Source organism: Arthroderma uncinatum, assembly GCF_011692745.1.
Source record: "Arthroderma uncinatum strain CBS 119779 chromosome Unknown scaffold2, whole genome shotgun sequence".
Classification (NCBI taxonomy): Eukaryota; Fungi; Ascomycota; class Eurotiomycetes; order Onygenales; family Arthrodermataceae; genus Arthroderma; species Arthroderma uncinatum.
The window spans coordinates 5,916,914-5,943,256 of record NW_022983864.1 but is presented as its reverse complement, the minus strand read 5'-3'; the positions used below and the strand labels follow the sequence as shown (position 1 = coordinate 5,943,256).

Below are 26,343 nucleotides of genomic sequence, written 5' to 3'. Positions count from 1 at the left end.
TATATACGAATATATCTCCCAAAAGCTGGACGTTTCCCCGCGTCTTCGTGCTGGAGATAGCGCCGTCGAGGATCCTATTATCCTATAGCAGACGAGAACAAGGATCCAGCTGCGGAGTCTCACCCCACACGATATCGTGTTCTACCGGCGCCTTGGTTATCTTTCGTGGGAGCGAAGGCTGTGGAGAAGAAGCTATCAAGGCATTGCCGAAACCTAGGGAGCGAGGAGCAAGGCTTTGTCGGTAGAGATAGAGATGCCAGCTCGAGGCCTGCAGAACAGGGCCAGGTTGTTGGATAGCTAATGCCACCTTGTTTGCTATCCTGGCCTGATGGCAGTGATTATACCCTACGATGCCAGGTTGGATGCAGTGATGTTTTGTGGCTGGCCGGGATCAAGGCCGAGATACAGCCGGCGCCCTAGCATGAGCTTCCGGCTTTCTTGCGCGGTAGATTTGATACGGTTTATATCTATCGGTCCTGCGCCAGCTTGGAGACATCGCTGCTTGTTGTCGAGTTCAACTCATTGGAAGCTGCAAGGAGACATGCTGGATATTCAATTACGTACTGTATAACTATACGGTACTATCTCATTATGAAAAGAAACAAAACATATGTACAAGGGATATAGCACCGGGACCATCGTCACCTTCACCTTCATCTTCGCCTTCATCTTCGCATCAAAAGGAGTGCCAGCCTATGCCTTGAGGTGCTCCCCGTGTCCGACTCGCTCACATAGATCCTCCAGCATCCTGCCAGCCCACTCAAAGTCGCTGACTTCCAGGAACACTTGCGCACTCGCTCGCACCCACCATGCGCCCTGGAAGAAGAATACCGGCATCATGGTCTCGTACTCGATGGCCATCTTCCGCATCATCCAGTCGACGACGGTGAACTGGATCCCTGGCCGGGCTCTGACAATATGTTGACCCTCGGACTTATCTCCGCCCAGGGTGAGTGGGAGCAGGACGTTGGTCATACAGGCCGCCGACATACTCTGTGACTCGTTATCTAGGACGCGGGTTCCAAGTATGTTTGCAATCTTCTTCCCTCCTTCGCGAGCCAGGTTGACACAGTATGTCTGGATGGCCTTCTCGCCCCCGCAAACTTCCTCGCGCCACCTGATCGACTCCGGGATACAGAGGTATCCGAAGTTGTCCATGGGTGCAACGAATTCAAAGTTATGGACGAACGCGTTCTTCCCGTTGGCGAGATCCTGAGCCAGTTTCCCGTCGACCTTGCGTTGGTCGAGGTCCTTGGTAGGTATAAAGCCATGGCTTAGGGGGAGAGTGCTTCTGATCATCCACTGGTGGCGGGTTGGCACGTACAACGCCGCACATCCTCGGGGTACAAACAGCCATTTATGACAACAGCTGACGAAGAAGTCTGGATCTAAGGCGGCCAAGTCCACGTTCAGGTGCCCAACTGCGTGTGCACCGTCGATGAAGCTCAGCACGCCTTCTTCACGACAGAGGGCCGTCAGTCTCTCGAAGGGGAGACGGATGCCAGGAATAGACGAGATGGTGTCAAAGATACCCAGCCGTGGCCGGAATCCAGCATCACGAGAAGCTTGAATACCGGCCTTGAAGAGAGCAACTACTTCGTCGTCTTCAAGGGGATAGGTAAGCTGTACCTGGCGGGTGCGCACTTTGCCCGGGTTCAGCTCGCCAACATAGCCTGTCATCTTGCCCAGGGGAGCAAAGATGATGCTAACCTGTATGATCTCATCTTTGCCATCGGGGTTCCAGGCGAAGTTGCGCATTATGGTGTTTGATCCCGTGGAGCCATTTGCAACCAGGACGATTGTTTCAGGAGGGGCGTTGAGGAGTCTGGCCACTGCTTCTCGAGACTTATCCAGACCAGCTGGGTATTCGTATCTGATAAACGCGCAGGGCCGTCCTTCGCATCGTTTACGCAGTTCATGGGCCTTGTTCAGGATGACGGTGGGGACGCTGCCAAAGGAACCTATATCCGTCAGAACTACTGGTCCAAGCCCAAACATGGAGCTAGGAGGGAGAGGGGAGGAATTGCTGTATTCACCATTATTCAGCTCTGTATAGGTAGGGTCGATGGAGAAATGCTTCAACATCTCCTTTCCAAACGGTGTTCGCTCATAGCGACGAGCTGGAGTCTCGATACTACCCATGACCAAGGGGGTTTTCTTTCTTCTTTCTTTCTTTCTTTATGGATGAATAGAATGCTCGGTTAAAAAATTCTCAATTGGGCATCGACTATAGAAATAGACAGACCAGCCAAGTGTTTACGCTTCCTCTGCCATATTTTTAACACATCCGGGCCATCTGGCAATGACAAATCGGCCATCAGGGGCCCATGGGCTAGAGCGGAGAAGTTTTTGACAGTTACACACCCCACGGGGCAGATTCTTTGAAAGCAGGCTGGAAATAAAGCTTCCCAGCCTGCAATTCCGGTACGTAATACTACCAGGAAGTGAGCTGTGGCTTTGATTTCCCCGGTGTTCTAATATATATCCCCATGTCCAGGTAGGACACAGGGAGACCACAGGGATATATAGTTCACGTGACGTGCAGCTGTTCCTTATATTCCTTGCACTCCTTGCGACGGCGACGGCGACAGGTCTGCGGATATGGGAAATGCTTGATCGAGTAAGATTTGGCTTGGGTCTCCTCACATGCGGACAGGGAAGCGTCTGCACACACCGACCAGAAGGCTATTCGGATACCTCTTCCTGGAGACAGCCGGTAGCTCTGCTATGACCTCATCGTCGCCGCTGATATCGCCTCCAGACAAGGTATAAAGATATAGCTCTTGTAGTAGCTGTGTAAATGTAATGTCATTGATAAGGATATCTAAATACACGATGGCAGACTACAACCCGTACAACTTCGCCAACCGTCCCAAGGACGAGGTCGCTGAGATCGCAAGGAAGGGCGGACAGAGCAGCCACAACAGCGGGTTCGCCAGCATGGACCCTGACAAGCAGGTTTGCATGACCTTCCCCCTCGCGAGGAGAGGGTTAAGATGTGTATTCTCTCGCCCGAAGCATTCTAATATACCGTGCTAGCGCGAAATCTCGTCCAAGGGTGGGAACGCGTCCAACTGGTCTTTCCAGCCAGGAAGCGAGCGAGCCAGGGAGGCCGGGCGGAAGGGCGGATTGGTTGCAGGAGGCAGCAGCAGGATGTATGCCGACGACGAAGAGGAGGAGTTGAAGCCCGACGAGTAAAGTGTTATATGTGAGACGAAACCGAGGCGTTGACTGATGCTGGGATGCGCCGTGACGTGTCTGTTGAAACAAAAGTACCATAACCGCTTCATCTATCTATCCCTGCTATCATAATCCTATATCTTTCAGCGTTATGTGCTCGTCGTGTCCATGGCTATGCGTCGGGCACGGGCTTGTCCTTTGCGACTCGACGGCGGAATCCAGCATTGTAGAGGGCGTTGCGGACGGCGAACTGGCCGACTCCCAGCTTGAGGACGGTCGCGAGCTCATGGTAGGTGAGCTGGCGGTTCTCGGGCGACGCGCACACGTAGTCGATCAGGGTTTTCACCTGCTCCGGCGTGAGCTGCGACGGACGGCCGCTCCGCTTCTTGGGCGTCGGATCGCCAGACTCGCATGTCCACTGGACCTGGCGGTGCGTGATGCCCTTGCGCTCGGCGATTTCTTTGTACGTCAACCCTTGGCTGCGCAGCCTGAGGATTTCGATCCGGGATTCCTTCGACAGGTGCCTCGCCATGGCAGCGGCATGCAGCGTGTGAAGGGGCGGGGGACAGCTGATGGGATGCTTGAATAATGCTTATGGAGCAGCATGGGGAGAAGTTTTGGGATGGCTTTTGGCAGGCCAACTCTGTTACTAACTGGGCCTCGAACGTAAGTTTTGTCTGCGCCCGCGGCGACCACCTATATATCTGGCAGCAGGGTTTAACGTTACTTCAGTACATCAAATCCTGTCGAGCTCGAGATGGAAAATGTCCCGGCAGCGCGCTCCCTGTCCCTGTCTCGATGTAACACTCCAGCGCTCCGTCGCCGAATCACACTGACAACCCCGGGTTTGCTGGCCAATTGGCAGCCTACAGGCTGTCCCAGCACGTCAATCACAGCCGTAGTTGGCAGTGCTGCCCGGCGTCAAGATATCGTCATGGCCAACGGTCAGCTGTCTGCCATCACACGACGTTGACTGTTAGTAGGCCGGCCGGCCGTGCAACAGCATCCTGGACGGACACGTCGATAGTTAAGTAAGTTGAAGTCGAGGTGGAAGTTGAAAGTCTACTCGCGAGAGTGAAGCGAGCGTCATGGGGGATATCGAAGCCACAACCATCACCGAGAAGGACAACCATGTTGACGGCTACATGAACGATGCAAGTGAGGACCCTAAGCGCGCGGAGATCGAGCGCAGGAATGTCGGCACCCTGCACCGCCGTCTCAAGTCGAGACACATCCAGTTTCTCGCCCTGTCCGGCGCCATCGGGACAGGTCTCTTCGTGGGCAGCGGCCAGGTGCTCTCCCTCGCCGGCCCTCTCTCTGCCTTTCTGGCATATCTCATCACCGGCGCGAACCTCTATGCCGTCATCAACAGCCTGGGAGAGATGGCGACCTGGCTGCCGCTCCCGGGAGCTGTGCCGGTCTACGCAGCTCGCTATGTAGACCCTGCCCTGGGCTTCACCCTGGGCTGGAACTACTGGTATCAGCTCGCGATCGGGGTGCCCATCGAGATCAGTGCCAGCGTCCTCGTCATAGACTACTGGCCCAATCCGGTCCCCAGGTGGGCGTGGATCACCATCTTCCTCGTTGCCCTCGTCCTCCTGAACTGCATGCCGGTCAAGTTCTACGGGGAGACCGAGTTCGTCTTTGGCGCCATCAAGCTGAGCACCATCCTGGGACTGATCGTTCTCATGTTTGTCATCATGCTGGGAGGCTCGCCTACCCATGACCGCATCGGGTTTCGATACTGGAAGAGCCCCGGTCCGATGGCTGAGTATCTCAAGACCGGCGCCCTCGGACGGTTCCTCGCCTTCTGGAAGGTCTTCATCCAGGCCACGTTCAGCTACGGAGGCAGCGAGATGGTTGTCATTGCTGCTGGAGAAACAGAGAATCCACGCAGGAATATACCCAAGGCCATCCGCCGAGTCTTCTGGCGCATCCTGCTCTTCTACGTTCTGGCCATCTTCCTCGTGGGGATGTGCGTATCGTCAAAGGATAAGAGACTGCTCAACGCGCTGGAGACCGGTGCGCCAGGCGTTGCCGCGAGTCCCTTTGTCATCGCCATTGCAAACGGTGGCATACCGGTGCTGCCACATATAATCAATGCCGTCGTGCTCTCGTCTGCGTTCTCGGCTGGAAACACCTTCTTCTACGCTGCCACTCGGGTTCTCTACGCCACAGCTCTAGACGGCAAGGCCCCACGCTTCCTTCGCTACGAGAGGTTCGGTGTACCCTATGCCTGCGTCGGGATCACCACCGCGCTCAGTTTGCTGGTATACCTGAACCTCACCGCCAGCGCGAGTGAGGTGTTCTTCTGGATCAGCAACCTCAGCTCCGTGAGTACGCTCATAGTCTGGGCCTCGATATCAGTCACCTACATCCGCTTTTACCAGGGCATGGCCAGCCAGGGCATCCCTCGCGCAGCACTGCCATACCGAGCACCGTTCCAGCCATACCTGGCCTGGTTTGCAGTTTTCTTTTGCATGACCGTTGCACTCTTCAATGGCTTTGACGCTTTTTTTCCAGGCAAATTTAGTGCCAAAACATTCATACCTCCGTACATCGATATCCCCATTTTTGCAGGTTTGTTTCTTGGTTATAAGCTCATCTATCGTACTAAATTTGTTCCATTGCATGAGATGGATTTCTTCTCGGGCAAGGAAGACGCTGATCGCCTTGAGAGCACATGGGTAGAACCGGTTGCTAGGAATTTCCTCCGTAAGTTACCACGACTCCTTACTTGTCTAATTTCCGGTGGTTCTGTTGTCTGTTTTAGTTTGATGACGGGGCGATGCTAATCTTGGTGTCTTAGAGCGGGTGTGGTTTTGGATTGCTTGATCGGCAGCAACGGCTGACACGGGGCTCTATTCTATTTCTTTGATGCCACAGTTAATATCCAGGGTCACGCCCCAGGTAGGAGTAGGCATGAATATAGTATCGGTGACTTGATATTTATGAAAGATTCCTTGGAAAATTAACGATTCCATTGATCGTCACATAGTTGGATGTTTGAACTCCATCACTTCGTATTCCGGGCTTCGTTATAGGACGCCTCTTCATGGTGATTCCAACACCTCCATCCACTATTTCTCGTCTTTGAACGTTGGCTCATCCCGCCCCCTCCTTTCATCGTCTTTTTCTCCTTTCCTCGTCTTCTTTTCTCGTCTTTCTCGTCTTTCTCATCTTTTACCATCGTGGGATCTTCTTGGCATATCCATGCTGACTAACCGCAACTAAGACCTGCTATTGGCTGGCGGAGATGTCATATTGGCGCTTTTCAGTGTTTGAATAAGTCGCCGAGTTGAAGGTATGGAGGTATGCGAGTGTGTGAAAGGGAGCAGTGTAGGGGTAGTTAAAGTCCTTTACTATCTTCTTGCTACCATACTGTCACAGTTAAGGGATACAGTTTTATTCCATGCACCATTAAAATCGGGTGCTCAAGCTGGTTCCTCTGGAGATATCATCGTTGCTACTGTCCGGATATCTTAAAGATGGATGAGCTAGAAAGCTGAGCTACTAATAAGAAAGACGCTCTCCTACTCATCAACGAGCACCTGAGGAATATGCTAATGTTGGATGAGTGAGAGTCCAACTATGACGATACGGAATAAACGAGTGGTAGTTGATACTATCCCTGTAATATTGCGATGCCATCTTGAAGATATCAGGTCTTTACTAACAACCCTGTGTACTTCAGACAACTAACGTCTAGATGTTAATATATTCTCATAACAGTGCCACGTATGAGGTGACAGACCAGGATAGGCCAGGTGTATCAGCAATTCAAAGGCTGTCTCGTCTTGTGGGATTCCTGAGCGATGGAAGGGTTTGTTCTTAGCTAGGGACATCGACATAATCCTAACCATGCAACTGAGTATTGCCGTATCTCGCAGCTATAAGTGTGCTACGAGACGTCTAAAGACGAGAAGTTTATGCCTGCTGACTAGTTGTTTAACTAGTTGGTTAACAGCCGACTCTGCGATAAAAGTGACGCTCGCCGCACTGAAGAACATCCATATTGTATAGGATGACAGTCGACTCTACACAAACACAAACTATGGACAGCATCCTACGCTCTCTCCTTTGCAGAGTTGACTGACGCCTGCATCGTCGCTCCCAGAGACGTTACGATGGCCAGCGCCGTCGTGGCTTCCTGGCCACCCGGCATCACACAGCCATGGCCGCTTGACCATACATCCATATCCCCAGGGCCAAAGCAAGCAGAGAAAGAAAACAAACCAGTAAATAGTCCTTATCCAAAGCCAGCAGCAAAGCAGAACGCGGAGACCAGCGGAAGTTATGAACCCGATCGGCTCGTTCCACAGCTGATGGGATGCTAGATCTGGACCGACAGATAGGACGCGCTGGTTATTCGCCTTTGCTTCTTCTCTTTTCCCTGGATGCAAGCAATTAGTGGCAGACATTCTGTTATACCGCATACCCCAGATACGCCGCCGCTCCTGACTGGCGGCCGAACGGTCAAATTCAACCTGCGTTCCACGAGCCGAGCAGGGGGCATCCAGACATATCAGATATAAGCTACCGCAGGCGTTACACGCAAGCGGGGAGGGTATCTATATAAACGCTTGGTTCAGATTCTAGCCTAGAGGCTGCTTTTGTTGCTTGTTTATCTTCCTCACGTTATACAGCCTCGATTGCCGGAAAATGACGCCCTCCATGCTGGCTACTGCTCTTCTTGGACTCTTTGCGTCTGTCTCCGTTGCAGGGAACATAACATCCTCGCCATCATGTGTACGTACCCTTTTGGGAACCACCGACAGGCAGACAGTCAGTCAGGCTGTCTAACATCTGCTCTTTAGTGTTCAATGCTCTCGGGGCTCTTCCCTGACGCTGTCTACAGCAAACATACCCAATCGTGGAGCTTTGAGAAGGACAATTTCTGGTGTTAGTGCTTCATTATACCTCATTCACACTGTCTACAGCTTGGAGTCATGGTATCTTACAAGTTCAAAATAGCATCCACCGCCGTTCTCGATCCGGCCTGCGTCTTTGTCCCAGACTCTACAGAAAAGGTTGCCCGAACTGTCCGACTGTTTTCTCAAAACGAGTGCAAGTTTTCGATCAAGGGCGGTGGCCATTCAAGTATTCCCGGAGCTGCGAATATCGATGACGGCATTATGATGGTTATGTATCGCATGAAGGATACGGAGATAAACTTCAAGGAAGGCTACATCCGTGTAGGAGCTGGTCTGCTGCTACATGAAATCTACGCTGTTCTTGACCCTTATAAACTGTCAGCAGTTATCGGGCGGTACGGTGAGATCGGCCTGGGCCTCGCCGTTGGGGCTGGAATTTCCTTCTTCTCCAACCGTGACGGCCTCGCTGTGGATAATGTCCGCAACTATGAGGTAGTACTCGCCGATGGAAAGGTGGTGAATGCTAACATTGACAAAAAGGAGAACGAAGACCTATACTGGGCTCTCAAGGGGGGCAACAACAACTTTGGAGTTGTCACTCATTTTGACCTTAACGTCATAGAGACCAGGGGTTCTGTATATGGGGGCCTTATTCATTATCCAGAGTCATCCCTTGATTATGTGAATGACCTGGTGTACGACTATCATACACGCCAGGCCGTGGACGGTCTCCTTACCCATGCTATGCCACAGTGGGTATACAACGGCACCACCAACAATACCTATAATCTCACTCCGGTTATCTATAACGACGATGTGGACGAGCTGCCCTCAATTCTCCAGCCGTGGCTCGATGTGCCCCACGTATCCACCACTCTCGAGAAGAGAACCTACTCGAATCTGTCAATACATCTGAACGAAGGCTTTGGCGCCGGGCTGGTGTAAGTGGCCGTTACCATTCATGTTCCGAAGTGGCCATGTTTGCTGGACTAAACGTTGTATGCATACAGGCAAGAGCAGCGAGTGTTCACCGTCTATGCAGATAAGCAGTTCTACCGGGAGGTGCTCTTCAAATTCCGGCAATGGCTACAAGGCTATCAAGACATTCCGGGGTTCCTCGGTGCGCACCTGAATATGCCCATTACTCCTCGGCAAGTCGACCAAGGAGTGCTGAAGGGCGGGAACGCACTGGGCTTGGAGGGTGCCGGAGATAATACCTTAGCAAGTGAGTATATCAAAGCCGTGCTCACCATTGGACCAACCCCAGACTTGGGTGTTGGATTGTCCAGCCTGCTTGCATCCGTGGATTAGATGCTAACCACGCCCCCGATATACAGTCCTCTTTTTCGGCGTAACATTTGAAGATCCACAGTATAAGGACCGCGTCCTGCCAGAACATGACAAGTTTGTTCAATCAATGATCGAACTGGCCAAGGAGAGGGGCGTTTTGCATCCATATATGTCTGTCTCCCGCCCCTGAAAGTTACAAGTTACAACATTTGCCTCCTCCTACGTGGCCTGGCCTTACTAACGGCCCATATTCTCCAACAGAATGCTCACCTACTGCGGCTACAACCAAGCTGCTATAGCAAGCTACGGCCCAGAGAATGTGGAGAGACTCTGGCGGATTCAGCGCAAGTACGATCCAAAGCAAGTGTTTCAGCGTCTTGTGCCCGGGGGCCAAAAGCTGCCTCCCCAGGACGGCTGATCGAGATCATCTACAGCCTTCTCTTCTCATAATCCGGTTATTCATCGTTATTATTATTAGTAACCACGCTTCTAATCAGGTCCTGCATGCTTGGATAAGACGAGCCAGGTGCAGAACTGAATAATGGCCGCTCTCATCCCCAAGTCTCGGATCTTGTCTACGTCAATTTCGTATAGGCGATCACTCTCCGGCTCTTACTTTTGTCTGTTGATGTTATACTAGAACGCCGTCATGCAACAGTCCAACTGTACGTAGACACGGCTTTTTGCGCTGAACGTATTTTTAGATAAACTCGCAGTACGGAGTATTATATGTTCATAATTCCCCTTTTCTATAGCATTAGCTCAGGGTAAACCTGATAAACCTCACAAACACAGCCTTCGAGCGAGACTATTGGACTTTCTCTCGAGATATTCCTTGTCGAGGCCAACGCTATGCAGAAGGGCGCGTATAGACTTTCCACGCGCCCTTCTCCCGGTGCAAAGTCTTTTTTTCTCGTTATCCGCGCATACGAACTTCAAACAAACCACATCCTATACTCCGTTCTGACTGTCCGTCTGGGGTTCAGCTTGACTAACCACCCCCATCGTGTGTTTCATCTTGCCGGCCCCTCGAGCGTGGTGGTGGGAGCTTCTCGCGAGGGCCACATCTCTCGCCCCTTCAGCCTCAACCTCCACGGTCAACCTCCCTGGCTTCACACGAAACTCGATGCTGATCGAGGCCTTCGGTTGAGGGCGGCAGAGACTGGACACCTGGAATAAAACAATAAAATGGGTTCGTATCGGACGCATCCTGCTCCTATTCGTCTGCGGGCTGCATGGCTGGAGAGAAATCCACGCCATGTCGGCTGCAGAGAATAGTTACGGTTAGCAGGGCCGCGCTTTGCTGGGATCCCGATGCATAACTTGATCAGCTAATTCGTGGGCCTAGGTCGTCCTAAAATGACTGCTGCATACGGCGCTCCTCATTCGATGGCCCGTTAGCAGGCGTATGGAGAAGGCGTGGGGTGGTTGCTCCAGGGGCCCGGCAGAGATATCGCTCGAGAAACCAGGGCCGGAATGGGAGAACACTTCAACACCCGTTTCTGGACTCCTTTCACGGCACCGTGCTATGTACGGGGACTGCTGTCACGGCTGCGGCGCTGGCAGCTGTCCTCTACTCCGATCCAAGCACGCTCGTCAAACCTGAGGCCAAACCCGGGAGGGTATACGCAGTGCAACCGCGAAACAAATTGGCGGGCGGGCACACAGCAGAAGGACAAGCCGTGCACTAGTTACGCTGCCTGCAGGTTGCAGCTTGCCTGCCCAGACCCCAATTGTCAGGCTTGCGGCACCTGTGACTAACCGGCCTACAGGATGGACATGTGTGTTGTCCGGAACATCGGTTCGAAGCGTTGACGCAGCACAGGGAACAAGGATATACATTCTACCCGGATATTCCATTTTGCATATATTTATAGCAGTCACACCACTGTGGTTATGCATGGTGATGAGTTTATGGGGGTTAAGCCAGGGGTTAGCCTGGAATTAGCCCCCTATATTAAGCGCAATTACTAACTGCCTGGCGGGCTGCGCAAGACCTTGGCGCCAGAATTGTTTTACCAAGGGCAAGCAGGCGCCGGGGGGGGGGGGGGGGGGGGGGGCAATAATAATGAGAAAGGGAAAAGGGAAAAAAAAAGAAACAAAAAAAGAAAACCGGGCCACTGACAGACGGCAGATGAGGCCTTTTTTGGGGCCTGTAGCTGAGCTGAGCTCAGCGCAGACTACCATGTGCTAAGGCACCACCCATGCCTTTACTTACCAGGGCTAACGTGGGAGCCTATCGCTTCAGAGCTTTGGAAAGCCCTGACACATGCCGATTGGATGCTGATGTGCGAGGAGCAGAAATGCTCGTTTGCCATACAAAATACACGAGTGATGGCTTTGCTATCTGCGTCTCCCTTAGGTGTTGGCATGCTCCTTCTCGTGTTTGAACGACTTTGATTATCTATCAAGTCTGACCAGGGTACTCCGTGTGTGCAACGGAGACAGGAGCAGAGGTGCAACACAAACCGAGGCGTATGGTTCTTCAAAAGGTTTTCTGGCCTGCGGCTGCCCATGGCTAGAGACTGCCACGACCGTTACATCGGTAACTTTCCAGCCCGCCGGGGGGCCTACAATGCTTGGTCTATCCCCAGGCTATGGGCTGTGCGACGACCTTTCACCTTCCGAATCCCTGCCTCTATGCATTTAGCATAATATATACCTACACCCACCCGCACCATCCTAGTGGGATCCACAGTTAACACATTGGAATCCGTCTACCAAACACATTGTGCTCTTCTCCGTTCGCTATTCTTATAGGGGATTAAGGCACAGCAACGTGCATTTGCACTAAGATGCTAAGTCCGAAGACGCGCCGGGGTAACGTTGATTTGCATACGCTGCCACATTCATCGCATATGGGGGCCTCATATTATGGGTCATACGATACTACCTCTGTGGGATGGGGCAACAGATTGGAAAGATAGGCCCCCTTGATGGACAGAAACACCCTGCAGATCTGCAGCCGGGGGTGCTGCAGCTAATATGAATTCCAAGCAGCTTTGGTTAACGATTGACTTCTGCGATCTCGAGTGTTCTCTCAAGATATATAAAGCATAAGGTCCAGAGAGTTTCGGTGGATTTCCATTCTTCCGATCGACCAACCTTCTACACATCTAAGTTTTACTCCAAAAAGTCAGTCACACTATATACTCCTTATCGCTACTAAGAAATGGAGCACGTTCGCAAAGTGAATAGATGGACTCAAGATGAGGACGCAATCCTCATCAAACGGCTATATGAGCAAGAAGCCTGTATTCGCCCCTCTCCTGTCCCGACTCTACCTCCTGATCCCAACGGTATGGCTAATATGTACAAAGGCGACCCTACTGGAACTGCGGCTGACTGGCAAAAGGTTGCCGCTGCTCTCCCTGGACGATCGAATAAAGATTGCAGAAAACGATGGTTTAATGTTCTCAGTGGAGGGCTACGGAAGGGGGCATGGACTTCTGAGGAGGACGCATACCTAAGGGACGCAGTACGAATCGAGGGCAAATCGTAAGCTCCCCCTGAGTAAATCCTTTGAGAGACGCAATAAAAGACTGACAGATCTAGATGGATGCGTGTTGCGCAGCATGTTCCCCAACGCACTGCAGATCGTATGTTTACCTTGGATAAATTTCGATATGAAACCTCTGGCACAAACTAACTCTGCTTGCTATCAGAATGCGCAAAACGATGGCAGCATTTTTTGGACCCTACCCTGGATCGCTCAGAATGGACTGCCGACGAAGTATGGCAACTCACTCTCATTTTTCAAATTCTCATGTGCTCTTTATACTAATAGTATTGGGAATTATAGAACGAACGTCTGCTTCGTGCCGTACAGCAACACGGACGACGGTGGTTGGATATTCGGAATCAATATTTGCCTTTACGATCTCCAAACGCCTTAAAGAATCAGTACGTTTTCCCAAATAGCGGGTTAACATCTGATTGAATACAAAAAGACCTTTTACTTACGGCCCCTTAGGTATTCTATTCTTTTACGTCGCCATGAAAAGAGCCTTGCGTCCATCGCAAAGAAGAATCAGAGCGCAATGGAGATGCCACAAAACAGCTACCATTACCAGTCATCAAGCGAAGGGCATGTGGCGCCCGCAATAGCCCCACAAACTCCTAATAACCGTTCAAGCGCAGGGAATACCCGAAAGCACCGATGCGAGGCCGACGGATACATTAAACAAGAGTTGGACGAGGATATCATGGGCTCCCCAATCTATGGGGACGTTCATTACCAGGCAAAAATGTCTCCAGCCATGGATTATAGTTTCATAGGCAAAGGAACCCCAACGCCTGATCCAATGACAGGTAGATACGCTGTGTTTCCTAAACAAGAAGACGTTGCAGTGGCTGAATATAACGCTGTGTGCTTTGGTTCTAGCATTGGAACACAGTACGGCGTGAACCCTGCCCAGTTCTCGCACATGGACGCTGGCATCTCAAACGGTACCGCCGATAAAGACATTTGGATGGCATACCCTACATCACCAAGCTCGACAGCACCCAGTGATGGCGAGTTAGGCGGCTTTCAACCACATGGAAATGAATGGGCCTATGGAATGGCAGGGATGACACTGCAGAACCCACCTACGCCAACAGTGTACGCATACGGCGGATATCAATGAAACCTTCATACCTATCTTGGCAATGTATTAGGCGCAATTCTTATAGAGAATGCTACCTACTCAGCTATGAAGGTTTCCGAGGGGAACTTATCTCTATTAATACTTACGCTCCCTTTGCCTGTCAGCTGGCTTCTCAGGTCTCAATACTCAATCCCCTCAAACCAGTCAATCGCATGGACGATACATTTCCTTATATCCCAGATTATATCATGGCTCCCCTTTGTTAAGTTCCTTGTTATTGTTGTTATTTTTTGGTCTTTGTTCTAACTTTTATGCCTAACGCTCAGGTTATGATTAATGCCTAATTTAGCAATGTTTTGAAAAGTTATGACCAAAGAAAACTAGCCTCTTAGATGAACTAGAAGCATGATCTTACCCTACTTTTTCGCAGCATGCCACTTTGCCCTTCCCACGTTCAAGTCTCATCACAAATGTAAATTTACCCCGAGTGTTGAATCGGTTAGTCTGCAGTGGGACATTACGTCGTCCAGAATGCTCAGCCAAAGGTCTGGCTCTGCCAAAGGTTCTGGTTCAGGTAGATTAGAAGAAACAGGAAAATAACCAAAACAGCTACCCACCCTATGAAGATCATAGGGATTCTAAGCCTCATAAATGTTTAAGGGCCAGGGCCCCCTTGAACTATCTAGGTAGTTATATATAGATCCTGGTCATTGGGAAACCCTGCATAATCCACCTTTCCCTGGTAGGGAGGGATATAAGAATTTATATTAACATCCAGCTTCAGACCCGCACTCTCTTCGATGGCTACAGTATAAGTGATTGCCGGCCTGTTTCTAGACGGTGGCTAAAAATAACTGACTCTACTCAAATCAAGTTATACCCTTGACACCATCCCCAGGGACATTGATCACCCTCAGTCCACCACTCATTACTTCTAAATGACAAACAGCGTCACTATCTGGCCATTAGGTAGTAATTTCACCTGTCTCTGGAGTCTATTTAATTCTCTTAATCATAAAGGACATGGATCCGCTACTTGCAGCAGTTAATAGCATTTTCCGGTTATCTTCGTCGCGCCCTCTTGTTAATTTGAGATAAACTGGAACATAGTGAGAGAAGACGTATTGAAAATGTTTATGGGGCGTACCAGGCACGTTTGTGTATACACTCTTTTGCGCCATAACCTCGATAGCTGGGTCATGCGCCAGCCAGCATTCCTGGGCTGCGTGGCGGGACAGATCCTTCGATATTGGACTCTAGACGAGAAGTTTGGGCTGTAAGGTGTACGTTAGGAGCCCTTTTATCAGTTCGGAAAAGTCAAGATGGCGGGCTGCATCATAGCGGATAACGCGCCGGATGTAGTACTCGATGATATTACACCTGACAGTTAGGGCAGCAAAGGAGTTTGGGGAATTGATGGAGACCATTGAAGAAGTCTTGAACTCGTAGACTGCTGCCCGAGAAGCAAAATTCAATTGAAGATGGACATCTGCCTTTGAAAGAGCTGTCGTTTTTAGCCGTGCGACGAGGAGACACCAAATGTATATACTATGTAACTACTAAATAAAGGAAATAAATGAGTTAAAAGTACGAACTAGCCTTATGGAGAATGGGTTTAGTTGGCTCTTCGAGAAGCTACCGAAGTTTGATAATCGTCCTCAATGACTTGTCTTTACTAGTCAGAATATGTGTATCTATGCGGAGTATAGCCGCAAGTATTCGGGGAAGTCCCCCGCGAAGAAGCCGAACGACGAGGCAGCCTCACTCTAGCTTGATTAACTACCGCATTACGGAGGGTATATTTCTCCGATATTTCTCCTAATAACTCCATTTGAGATGTCACTTTGACTCATTGTAATCTAGTCTAAACGCAATGCAGCTTCGCATACGGGGAATAGTATTGTTGGTGGTATTCCGAATGGTTCAGCGGTGCGCGCTTATAGCAATGCCAATCGGCTGTACATATTGGCTGCGGTGTAGCCAACATTATATGCAGCAATGGGCTATGAGCACGCTACCAACAATTAATCCATGAATTGTGTTGGATTTGCCTGCAGGGCGCATGGATGAGCACAAGTAAACAAAGTTGTTAGAGTTAAGGCCAAGGATTCCCAGCGCCACGGGACCGCGCGGGACAGAAATGGGGGCGGGCTCCACCACGTAAATCTTGACGTTTCTGATATTAAGTAAATCGATGCACTTTCTACCTGCCTTTGTCGCTATATCCTTGGATGGGCTCCGCGCTGATCTGTCCATGGATAGATACTCACTGCCAGCCTGTGAACGACAGATTGTGGATGAGCCTGTAGCTCATAACGCACGTTCTGTATCTGAAGCACTTAACTACCACACCGGGGAGAAGTTAATACGCCTCTAGAAGATAACCCCTTGATGCGATCAGTTTATGGGTGCATGCTGTCTGGCCAATGTTGTTATTTGGCCCACTTTTGGTTCATTGCCGGATTCTCGGGCTTGCTTCTCATTGCTATCCCCTATAAAAACGGTCATCCTCCTAGCTCGCATCGATACACTACCATCCACACTCAACCGGTGGACAGAGTACAGCGAGAGAATGAATGAGTAGGGGAATTCCTCGGTATCAGTTAACTCAGGCCGAGGATTAGAGTTTAGACACAATGCCAGCGGTTTATCAGCTATCTTTCGTTCGCTCCTATTCATGGATTACAAAGAGATATGTTCTAGGAACATAAACCAATCCACAATTTCTCTAGAATGCTTTTGGACTGACGACTGAAACTGTGGGTTGAGGTAGGCGACACATCTGGGAAGCCTACCAACCACCGAATGATAGTGTTTATCATTCTATTGATCGGTCTGATATAGAGGATGTCACACATACGATAGGGACTACACCTCCAACGCAGACCCTTTGCCGGGGGCAACTTGTTTCTGGAAAAGTGAAGGATGGATCTATATCTCTTTGTCAGTTTCAGTCGTTATCTGTGATGTGATTGGAATTTATTGCCCCTGCAAACGGCTTGGCCTTCCCACCAGATTGAGAACACGGCCTCGAGTAGCCCAGAGTCAGCGTGGTCAGTCGCATCGTATATTGGCCGATTCACAGTATTCGGCTATTCAGACCTCGAAAGTTGAAATTAGAAAAAAAAAAAAGATCAAATACTCTGTGCTGTGGTACGACTCAGTCCTATACCCGATAGTTCCAATTGGGCAATAGGCCATTTTGTTCCTTTGGTTCAACAGAAACGAAAACAGCGAGAGAAGCAAGGCTGAGATGCGCATACCTAACTAAAAGACAGGAGAGACAATCGTGTTCTCTTTTATTCGATATCCATCAACCTTGATGCCGCGTCATCGGAATCATCGGCAAGTGGATTTGTTTTCAGGCGTCGCACAAGCACCATCTTTAACCTGGGCTGTATATAGCTGCATGTCTCAGGTTCTCTCACCTTGAGTCTCCGAGACAGCCACGATGCTCTAACGTCAGCATCCACGAAGTTGCTGAGCCGGATACGGCATGTTTGAGATGAGGATAAGATATGGGTTAGTACTGTCGCTGAATTTTAGCACCAATATCTACGCGCCGTTTGAGTGAGTGAAGACGTGAACGGCATTTTACTTTGTCCTAATCCTTAGCATCGGACGAATTCGCTAATTCGCCAGAATGTTCTAAAGACCATCACTTCACGCGATAGGGCAAGCGCATCATTAACTTCTAGGCGAGAACGGCCACTACCTTAGGCTAACGCTTAGCGGGGGCCAACCTTCTTTATGTATACGTTGTACGCTAGGATAGTTGCCGAGTCTGGGCGCTCGGAGAATATTTCTCGCTCGTGTGAGATGTTCTAGAAATATGGGGAAGCGGTACACTACGGGCGGAATTTCTAGATAATCCTATATCGGGTACTTCGTACTTGAGATTTATTTATGTACCAAGGTGCCGTATCAAACGAGCCAGCTTAAATACATTTAAAGCGCGAAAACTGTAAGCGAGGGAATGCCCAAACTACTTTATTGGTTGGGCGAGCAAACTAAATACATAACTCCTTTCCATGTATAAACATAATTGCAAAGGCACTAGGAGGCACTAGGAGGCATAAACCTTGCCGACAGGAGTGAGTTGACCACCCTGGACGAGGTCATCGGCCATGAAGTAAGAATAACGGGCAACGCCAGCATTGCTGTCGAGCCATGGGAGGACTTGGTTCAAGAATTGGACCTGAGCGTTTTGGTCGCCATCTCCACGGAATTCGGTGAGCCAAATTTTGTCGATACCGTTGCTCTTGGCGAGGTTGACTGCATCGGTGATTTGTCTCTTGAAGGCGTCGACGTTCTGGGCAGAATCGTACCAGTGGACGTTGAGGAAATCGATGTTGCATTGTCCAGCACATCCGTCAAGGAATTTCTTCATCCAGCTAAGACCCATCTCACCGCCACCGTTGGAGACGGCAGGCGAACCGATAGAGGCCTTTCCGACAAATGGCTTCATGTATTGCTTGTGTGCTTGGACGGCATCAGCGGGGGACATGTTCGCTTGCGATGGAATATCGGGCTCGTTGAAGCTAAGAACGTATTTGCAGCCGGAAGATAGGATCGAGGGAGTGGATTGGGTCCATCCGCTGAAGAATTTCTGGCCCCAGAGCATGGGGGTGTAGTCAATTCCGTCCATTATTTTACCGGAATCAGCACCCCAGTTATATGCCCAAGAAAAGGCGGAAGTGCCCTTGAAAGCAGCCACGGCGGCAGGGTCATTGTAGGCAAGGCCACGTTTGCCGCCTTGCGTAATGGGGGCGGCGATGACTGAGCTAGCCAAAACTCCGGCGACGAAGAGAGCGTTGAAGGAAACCATTTTGGCAGTCGGGATATGGGATCGAGAAAGGCCCAAGCAAGTTATTCTGGTAGTATAAACAGGTGTGAATGAATGAATGCGATTTGCAGCAAGACAATGATTGGCACGCCTCAAGGAAGCGTAGTAAGGAGTGAATGGTAGACTTAAAGGAGTGAAGCCTGGTTTGTTAAGGAAAGTTGGGGTACAAAGAGGAAGAAAATCTGGGAGGGCAAACGGGGGAATATATATCTTTGAATAGGGTACCCTTTTCAGGTACCCCCTGCCCAAACTTTTTGCCCTGAATTTTTTTTTCTGCTGCCAGTAAACTATTGGACAGCACGATGGGCGCCTATCGTGGCATGGCTCGAAATAGTAGGTGTGGAGCTTCGGACGAGCTTCAAGGCTCCCCTTGTTGCATCTAGACCATTGGGTGTGGGACTTGGAGCGAGTTCAGCGCCCATATTTGTGGGCGTATCGCCCAGGTACCCCGTAGGTCGAGCCAAAACCACAGGGCTCGATCGCTCTAATTTAGAGCAGTCAAGCATAAACATCTCGACGGAGAAAATGCCCGGATAGTTTCTGTGATAAGTTGCATGATGTTTCACCGAAACAGAACAGGCCCTGGAAATCCTCCCAGAGAGTACCCGGAAAATCCGAGGCGCCAGCCTGACGGGGAAACAGGTGGCTGTGGCACATTGGTGCGAGAGGGAAATTGGGGAATCAGCGGTCGATACGACGGACATGTGGCACGACGGAGATGGCGACAGGAAAGGGAGAATGCGCATCCGTACTCTCACCGCACTGATCGCACTGATTCCTCTGGCTGAACACATCTGAGGAGTCAGTTTCGGCCCACGTAATGCAGCTGAAAAAGGTTTGTCCCTGAATACGCACCCAAGCAAAAAGGCGTCAGGTATGGGAATAATTCACTCAGGGCACGGCTGCTCATTGGCTGGTCCCTGGAACATGCATAGCACCATCGGTGAGCCAGAGAGGAAGGCGTTAAAAATGGGAGGCAAATTTTTCTTTTTCCTCCAATCGACACCCACCAAGATCCATGGATTCAGCCCGAATTAGGATGACAAAGCACGCCATAACCTAGGCTCACGTCCCTCCAGCATAACCGTGGTGAAAGAACAGGCAAATGCCTCTCGACCGCCTCCTTTTTCCAAGTATGCCATCCTGAAGCCTTCGGCGGCCTATATAAAACATTGCCGAGCTGAGATTGACGATGAAATAAGATGTGGCCAGTGGTGCCAAGAGTAGCGAAATTGAGTTACATAAGCTTAAACCTTATATATCGATAAATCACATGACATTATTCCGTATTCCGTACATATATCTGATGTAAAGCCGGGAGCCACGTAAGATAGCGAAGATCAAACTGACAGGATCCGCTGGGGGGGAAAGGAAGTATATCTGGGGAGGGTGTGTGGCTCGGAATGGCGGGGAGAAGCCTGCCAGCGTGCTCATGCAAGTCACAGTGATGTGCGAAATCGAGCTGGGAGAATCCTGCTGCGACTCCTTGCTTGGACTGGATATATGACGACATGTGGCAGATCTTGGATATGGCGCCCTGTTTTCCTACCATCACTGCTATATCGGGCCTAGATATTAATCATCCGTTGAGGGTTGAAATTAACGCACACACCATGAAAGTGACCAGGCAAGTTATCATATCGGCAAAAGTCGATAAACAACTCATCTAGCCGACCCTTGCCTTCGTTTGTTGTCACATCTAAAGTATACCCCTAAGCGTGACCCGTATATAGGCGCTGTGCCAGCAAGGTCGAAGAATAAAGAAGGCAACCTAGGATTGGACATGAGGGAGGCTGGGCAACGACAAGTGCGCCAATTGCGACCCCGTTAGATTATTTTGGCCATACGGAGTGCCGGCCAGGATTGCTATCCATTAGCGACGCTCAAAAGGCGTAAAAAATTCCGGCAAAGAGCCGTAAATGTAGGTACTCCGTACTGGGTAGGATATCGAAAGCCACCGTGGGGAGTTCTTCAATTAACCCTTTGTCCGCTTTTCCGTGTCTCCAGTTTTCCTCCTTCCCTTGAGAACGCTCATTACGTCCCCGACGTTGTCCTTATCCCCTTTCCTTTTCTTTGGCCCTCGTTTCCTCTTGTTACTGGCACCGCCTTGCTCGAAAAATTCCTCGTCATCGTCGTCACCAAATCTACTTTCACCGAACCCCATGTCCATGTCCAACGCATCTTCTCTCTCCCGCCGCCTAGCTTCCTCTAGGAATGATTTATGCTTCAGGGCTGCTTCCCTGTCTACGCCGTTTGTGTCGTCATCAGATAGTGGTTCCTTCGGTTTGATCGCCGCGGCTCTTTTCAGGGCCTCCATGATTGTAGGGTCGGATACAAATGGGTTAGAGCGGTCTTCAGGTTGAGGTTCAAAAACTTCCTGTTGGCTAACTTTACCGGTGGAGAAGTAATCACGACGTTGTAACGGTGAGGGTTGCTTTCCACCCTTCATTTCTGCGTCAGTTCCAGAGGTAGTTTCTTTCTCCGTGGGGGTATTTCCCATATCGCTCTCTGCTTCCGAAGAAGTATCCTCGTTTTCGTCGGCATTAGCCAAGGGGTTGTAGTCATCACCGACTCCTGCAAATATGTCATCATCATCATCATCCTCTATCTCTGGGTTTTTCGTAGTCTTCATCCTTGCTAGAACATCCGGGGGAACTTCCATCCCTAGGGGCTTTGCGTCCTTGTCCATAGCTAATAAGTGCCCGTTCGTTTCCCCAGGTTTGTCTAGCCATCTCGTTTTCCGCTTTGTCTTCCCTTCGGAGTCCGTGATGACTAATATCTCCTTCCGCCGCCCATTCGCGTCTGTCTCGATCCATCGTTTCTTGTCACTCTCCTTGGAGCCGATCTTCTTGAACTTATTTCCAAGGGTTGGTTCTGGTGGCGACGACGAAGCTAACCGAGTAGCCTTCAGTTGTTTTAAAATCTCGTCCCGGGTCATTCTTTTACTTCCCACTTGCGCCAAGGGCGCAAGATTGCCTTTCTTCTTCTCTTTCTCCTTTGATGCGGTGACCCTGACTTCATCTTTCTCCTTTTCCTCCACGAGACGCTCGAACTCATCATTATCATTAGTTTCCCCGGGCTCGTGGTCTTGATCCTTCGTCGTAATATCTTCTCCCGCTTTAACTCTCTTCAACAGCCGCCAGTCAAGACCCTTAATTAAATGCGTACTCGATACATCACCACCGACACCAATTTCAGCACGTAGTTTGTTAAACGTACGCTGGTCAATCTGTCCTAGCTTCAATAGCTCTTCCAAGGCGCGAACCCGTTCCTCTCGATCATCCCCCGCCTTGTCATCGTTACTCTGTCGCAGTGATGCTCGATCCTCGTATCCTGACGTATATTTGTATCCCTTTGGGCCAGTAGATGACTTGAATTTCTTTGTTGGAGGCCGTCCTTGTGATTCCCGTCTATGCTCTGCTAACTGGCGAGCGAAATCTACACCTGATACCGCGCGACTATTCATAACATAAAGTTAGTATACGTAAAATGAAGCTTTACGAGAATAAGATAACCCACTTACGGCGTCATAGGGATGCTAGATCGCATTCTCGATCCCAACGCACCGCTTCTTCCTGTCGGCGCCGCATTTTCGCCAGAGGACCGTTTTGACGTAGGACCGGCTTGCTTAGCGGAAGAGGTAGCCGCGTTATCAATGAGAAGCCGGCGAAACTGCTCATTGTTCATCTTGAAGTAGGTATATTAACCGTTCGGCAGCTTTCAGGCCGGTGTTCGACTTCGTACGCAGTAGACTTGCAAGCTCGCCCATACCTAGGTAAAGCACGTATCTGCTTATATCATCTTAAATGATTATATAAGCACATCTCTCATGTGATGTCACGTGTAACTTCTAACCTTCTCTGCGACTTCTCGTGTTTATCATCTTGGACGCCAGCATCAAAAACAAGAAAAAGGAGCATAGCACATCTCACTGGTGCCCGCTTGTACATGTATCATGTGTACGTAGTAGGGGCCTGGCTTCTTGTGCTTCGCTGCCCGACTCTTATCTCGCCGAAAACCCCGCAAGGTCGACGGGATCTGACGCCGCTAGCATTGTAACCTTCCTGCTGTATTCCATGACAGAGCAACCCGTCGGTCCGAAAATACTTAAGCTCAACCTTCGAGGCACTGGTCACAAGTTGCTTGCTATAGGCCAATGCTGAACCGGTTGTCACAATGGGCTCAGGGCGCAAACGTAATGGCTTCGTACGAGGGACTATGTCAACGCTTTACTCTATCCTAACACCATCACTAGAGTTTTATCTCCAACATAGAAGATGCCACCAGGATATAGGTACGCTCCTCCTCGACACTCCTCGGCACTCGCCCGGCGTTTGCTTTAATAATAATTAAAACGAACACCCCTGCCCGTGTAGGGTTTGGATTGGTGGTGAGTTCTTTACCCGCCGGGTTTCAAGTCGTATCGTAAAAACTGGAGCAGGTGGGGAGGTTTGGCTTGAGTCCCAAGGCAGATTTCCGTGGGAAGCTTGCATTCTTCTCGTGATGCCACAGTGAGCATACATATACTTACATTTAATATGTATGCAGTATATAGAAAAGCCTGTTGTTGGGGTTGTTAACCAGGTATACATACGGATGATCGCTCAGATCCCAAAATAAGTCTATGTATAGATAGAAGAAGTGAGTCTCGTCGCACAATAGTCATACAGCTCCAGATATCTGGGAGCATGTGTCCACTAGAGAACCGTAAAATCTTCTATTTCCAACTACTCATAGACTTGGTTACGCCGTATGATCAAGCTCTGGTGTTTAGATGCATAGTTAATTCTCTATGGTGCTTTCAAGATAAACTAATCGGCGATCTTTCAATTCGACTAATTTTGGGGTTCTTTGCCCAGCCTTACGTTTATCATTATGTTCTTCGAGGGATCATAAGGCGCTGCGACGGAGGTGAGGTAATCCGTATCTCCGAAATGCATTACTTTCTATGACGTTTTACAGGCTGTGACCGGGATTTTAAACTTGTATTATCACATGAGTTAAGACTGGGATAGTTAGTTCGGAAAACGAATGTTCCCGAGGTTCGGTTTGTGTCACCGGCGCCTCTATCCAGTTGTTAATGCACGTTATGCCGGGGCATTGCTGTCGATCCTGGACTAAGCTTAGACCATATACGACGTAGGATCGATGCTTTATACTTTGTACACATACGGAGTACATGTATATATATAGCGGAGTATGGGCATAAATATACCATCACTCTACCAGATCTTGGTTCCACATAAATCTCCACCACGGCAGTGGCCGTCGTTTTGTTGTCCACCTGTTTCTTCAGCGTGCAGAAGTATTGGGCTGGGAACCAATTCGAGTAGGGTGGCTCGTCGGCATGCGTACCGAATTGGCCTGAAGAACGGACTTGTAGACAGCGGGGGTGTTTTGAAAATGTATCTCACGAGCCCCATGGTCCAGCACGTAGCATCCGTCGAAGTGGGCTTGTTGAGCTGTCTGACGGCGGGGGGTATCCATGGACCAGCCAGTTTGCCAGATATAAATTTGCCCATATTCGCCTGCTGATGCGAAGGAAGATTGGAGAGCAGAATCCATTCTCCTTCAAGCTTCGAAGTCACCAGGAACTAGCCAGTCTAGAAAAGTAATCAACAGCTCTCGCCGCAAAGATGCAGAAGTGGATCCTCGCTGCCTCTCTCATCCTCCCCTTCACCGCGTGTGTCGGCGGTGTTGCTGTCCCAAGGGCTGCAGCAGCTACAGACTGCAAACAAGTGCATATGATTGTTGCCCGCGGAACGAACGAGGATCCAGGTGAAGGCCCCCAGATGGCCATCGCCGATGCCGTCGAGAAGATGCTCCCTGGGATTGCCGACTCTGCTGCCCTTGATTATCCTGCCTCCATCTTCCCTACCTATGCCAAATCCGTTGCCACCGGTGTCACCAACATGAAGAACATGATCACCGAATATGCTGCCCGATGCCCACAGAGCAAGATTGTGTTAATGGGATACTCCCAGGTGAGTAAAGCCTTTTCGAGCCAAGGGTGGATATGTGTGCTGTTAGGGACAATAGCTAACACACGACTTGAAACTGTGTAGGGAGCCCAAGTTATTGGTGACATGCTCTGTGGAACTGACGAGGTCTTCTTCCCATCCTCGGATCCCATCTCCCCTGCATTGGGAAAGAAAGGTTTGCCTCAATCACTGATCTGCAGATGGCAATTTCTGAAACGAACCGTAACTAACTTCCGTCAGTTGTCGCCGCTATCTCCATGGGAGACCCCACTCACGTTCTTGGTGTTCCATACAATGTTGGAACCAGTGACCATGCCGGAGTATGTTCTACCCTCTCAGCAATCGACCATCCGCCCTATACATACCCTTTATAGCTGTGAGACTAACCTGCATGAAACAACTAGTGGTTCCCCCGCCGCAATAACGAGGAGTGCGCTGGCTATGATTCCATTCGCCGCTCTTATTGCGATGATGGTGACGTGTATTGCGATGCTGGAAACGACGGCGATGTCCACGGCAGCTACTTTGCCAAGTACGGCGCCGACGCCGCCGCTTTCATTATTTCCAAGGTCCAGAGCTAAAGTCGTTCTTCAGCTGCAAAGGATGTGGAGGGGGGCTCATGAATCGATAGCCATGAACATAAGTACATATAATAGCAAAAGAGCTGCGCTCTGAGCAAATTTAATGGTCGATATGAAATATTAACTTTGTCCGTTATGAACGTGCTTATTCGAGATAACTCATCCCATAACCTGTAAAGTACAAGCCAACCGGGATACCTGCACGCCGGCGAGGAAGGAAATGTGATATGTCGGTGTATCGTCGCTGTAGGATGGCTTTGTAGATGATTAGTTTACCGGTAGATTTATCTACCATGCCTGGAGTTGTACACAATACAGCAGGATATAAGGTATTTCCACTTCCTCTTTATCAGGGATGGAAGATTGCATATCCGCACACTGGGTCGCACTGTATTGGACTTTGAATGCTTCCTTTGAGCTAACCCAAGGCCTGCTGGTGATAAAGGGTTGGATATAAAGGCCGTTCATGAGGGGATGCAAGGATAGAACGAAGTCAGAATAAGGCTTCACATCCATGGCGTCTAGTTCCGTTTAAACGGATATGTATGAGTATGTAAATCGCCCTGCGCCTGACCAGATTGTGGAGAACTGAATCCAGGCCTTTACCGAGGCCAGGCCTGTGGTTATAGAAGGTGGACGTAGTAAACCGCCACCAGTGGAGCCATCACCCGTGAACCATGTTGAGATCTGCAATAACTAATCTCGAGACAAAGCAGAAGGGAATATGGGAGAAGGATTGGCGCTTGGGGAGTTGGGAAAGCAACCCGAAACATGGGACGACTTGTACTCGATGTTTAGAAGCTTGCTAGGTAGCTCACAGCTTCCACCAACTCACCTACCATAAGGACCTAACAACCCGCATAGTAAACAAATAAGCTAAATCTGATTCCATCCGCTGAGGTCAGAGGAGGCTGAGGCTTGTAAGTCACGCGTATGGGAGACAGAAGCCGTAAGCTAATAGCCTGATACCGCCTGGCTCTGGATATTGGTTTGAAAATTGGT

General features: G+C 50.0%; 9 protein-coding genes across 9 annotated transcripts; 5 read left to right on the top strand and 4 right to left on the bottom strand.

Moving 5' to 3' along the window:
- Positions 1–693: 693 nt before the first annotated feature.
- GIQ15_03700 (lolT-1) lies at positions 694–2,142 on the bottom strand (the record flags this gene model as incomplete). Its single annotated transcript, XM_033551117.1, has 1 exon — positions 694–2,142. One exon carries the CDS (start codon positions 2,140–2,142, stop codon positions 694–696), a length of 1,449 nt encoding a protein of 482 aa, XP_033408278.1.
- A 693-nt stretch (positions 2,143–2,835) lies between these two features.
- GIQ15_03699 (uncharacterized protein) lies at positions 2,836–3,198 on the top strand (the record flags this gene model as incomplete). Its single annotated transcript, XM_033551116.1, has 2 exons — positions 2,836–2,958; positions 3,040–3,198. The coding sequence occupies 2 exons, from the start codon at positions 2,836–2,838 to the stop codon at positions 3,196–3,198; spliced, it is 282 nt and encodes a 93-aa protein (XP_033408277.1).
- Positions 3,199–3,352: 154 nt separating this feature from the next.
- On the bottom strand, positions 3,353–3,712 carry GIQ15_03698 (uncharacterized protein; the record flags this gene model as incomplete). Its single annotated transcript, XM_033551115.1, has 1 exon — positions 3,353–3,712. One exon carries the CDS (start codon positions 3,710–3,712, stop codon positions 3,353–3,355), a length of 360 nt encoding a protein of 119 aa, XP_033408276.1.
- Positions 3,713–4,268: 556 nt separating this feature from the next.
- Positions 4,269–6,015, top strand: GIQ15_03697 (proline-specific permease; the record flags this gene model as incomplete). Its single annotated transcript, XM_033551114.1, has 2 exons — positions 4,269–5,895; positions 5,990–6,015. The coding sequence occupies 2 exons, from the start codon at positions 4,269–4,271 to the stop codon at positions 6,013–6,015; spliced, it is 1,653 nt and encodes a 550-aa protein (XP_033408275.1).
- A 1,827-nt stretch (positions 6,016–7,842) lies between these two features.
- Positions 7,843–9,365, top strand: GIQ15_03696 (bifunctional solanapyrone synthase; the record flags this gene model as incomplete). Its single annotated transcript, XM_033551113.1, has 4 exons — positions 7,843–7,929; positions 7,998–8,082; positions 8,155–8,995; positions 9,065–9,365. 4 exons carry the CDS (start codon positions 7,843–7,845, stop codon positions 9,363–9,365), a joined length of 1,314 nt encoding a protein of 437 aa, XP_033408274.1.
- A 3,151-nt stretch (positions 9,366–12,516) lies between these two features.
- On the top strand, positions 12,517–13,972 carry GIQ15_03695 (transcriptional activator; the record flags this gene model as incomplete). Its single annotated transcript, XM_033551112.1, has 5 exons — positions 12,517–12,842; positions 12,900–12,943; positions 13,010–13,077; positions 13,147–13,247; positions 13,318–13,972. 5 exons carry the CDS (start codon positions 12,517–12,519, stop codon positions 13,970–13,972), a joined length of 1,194 nt encoding a protein of 397 aa, XP_033408273.1.
- A 4,027-nt stretch (positions 13,973–17,999) lies between these two features.
- On the bottom strand, positions 18,000–18,761 carry GIQ15_03694 (uncharacterized protein; the record flags this gene model as incomplete). Its single annotated transcript, XM_033551111.1, has 1 exon — positions 18,000–18,761. One exon carries the CDS (start codon positions 18,759–18,761, stop codon positions 18,000–18,002), a length of 762 nt encoding a protein of 253 aa, XP_033408272.1.
- Positions 18,762–20,754: 1,993 nt separating this feature from the next.
- GIQ15_03693 (uncharacterized protein) lies at positions 20,755–22,466 on the bottom strand (the record flags this gene model as incomplete). Its single annotated transcript, XM_033551110.1, has 3 exons — positions 20,755–21,671; positions 21,948–22,237; positions 22,303–22,466. 3 exons carry the CDS (start codon positions 22,464–22,466, stop codon positions 20,755–20,757), a joined length of 1,371 nt encoding a protein of 456 aa, XP_033408271.1.
- A 1,949-nt stretch (positions 22,467–24,415) lies between these two features.
- GIQ15_03692 (acetylxylan esterase) lies at positions 24,416–25,341 on the top strand (the record flags this gene model as incomplete). The annotated part of the gene is made up of 4 exons (XM_033551109.1): positions 24,416–24,763; positions 24,845–24,935; positions 25,001–25,080; positions 25,165–25,341. The coding sequence occupies 4 exons, from the start codon at positions 24,416–24,418 to the stop codon at positions 25,339–25,341; spliced, it is 696 nt and encodes a 231-aa protein (XP_033408270.1).
- Between the last annotated feature and the right edge of the window lie 1,002 nt (positions 25,342–26,343).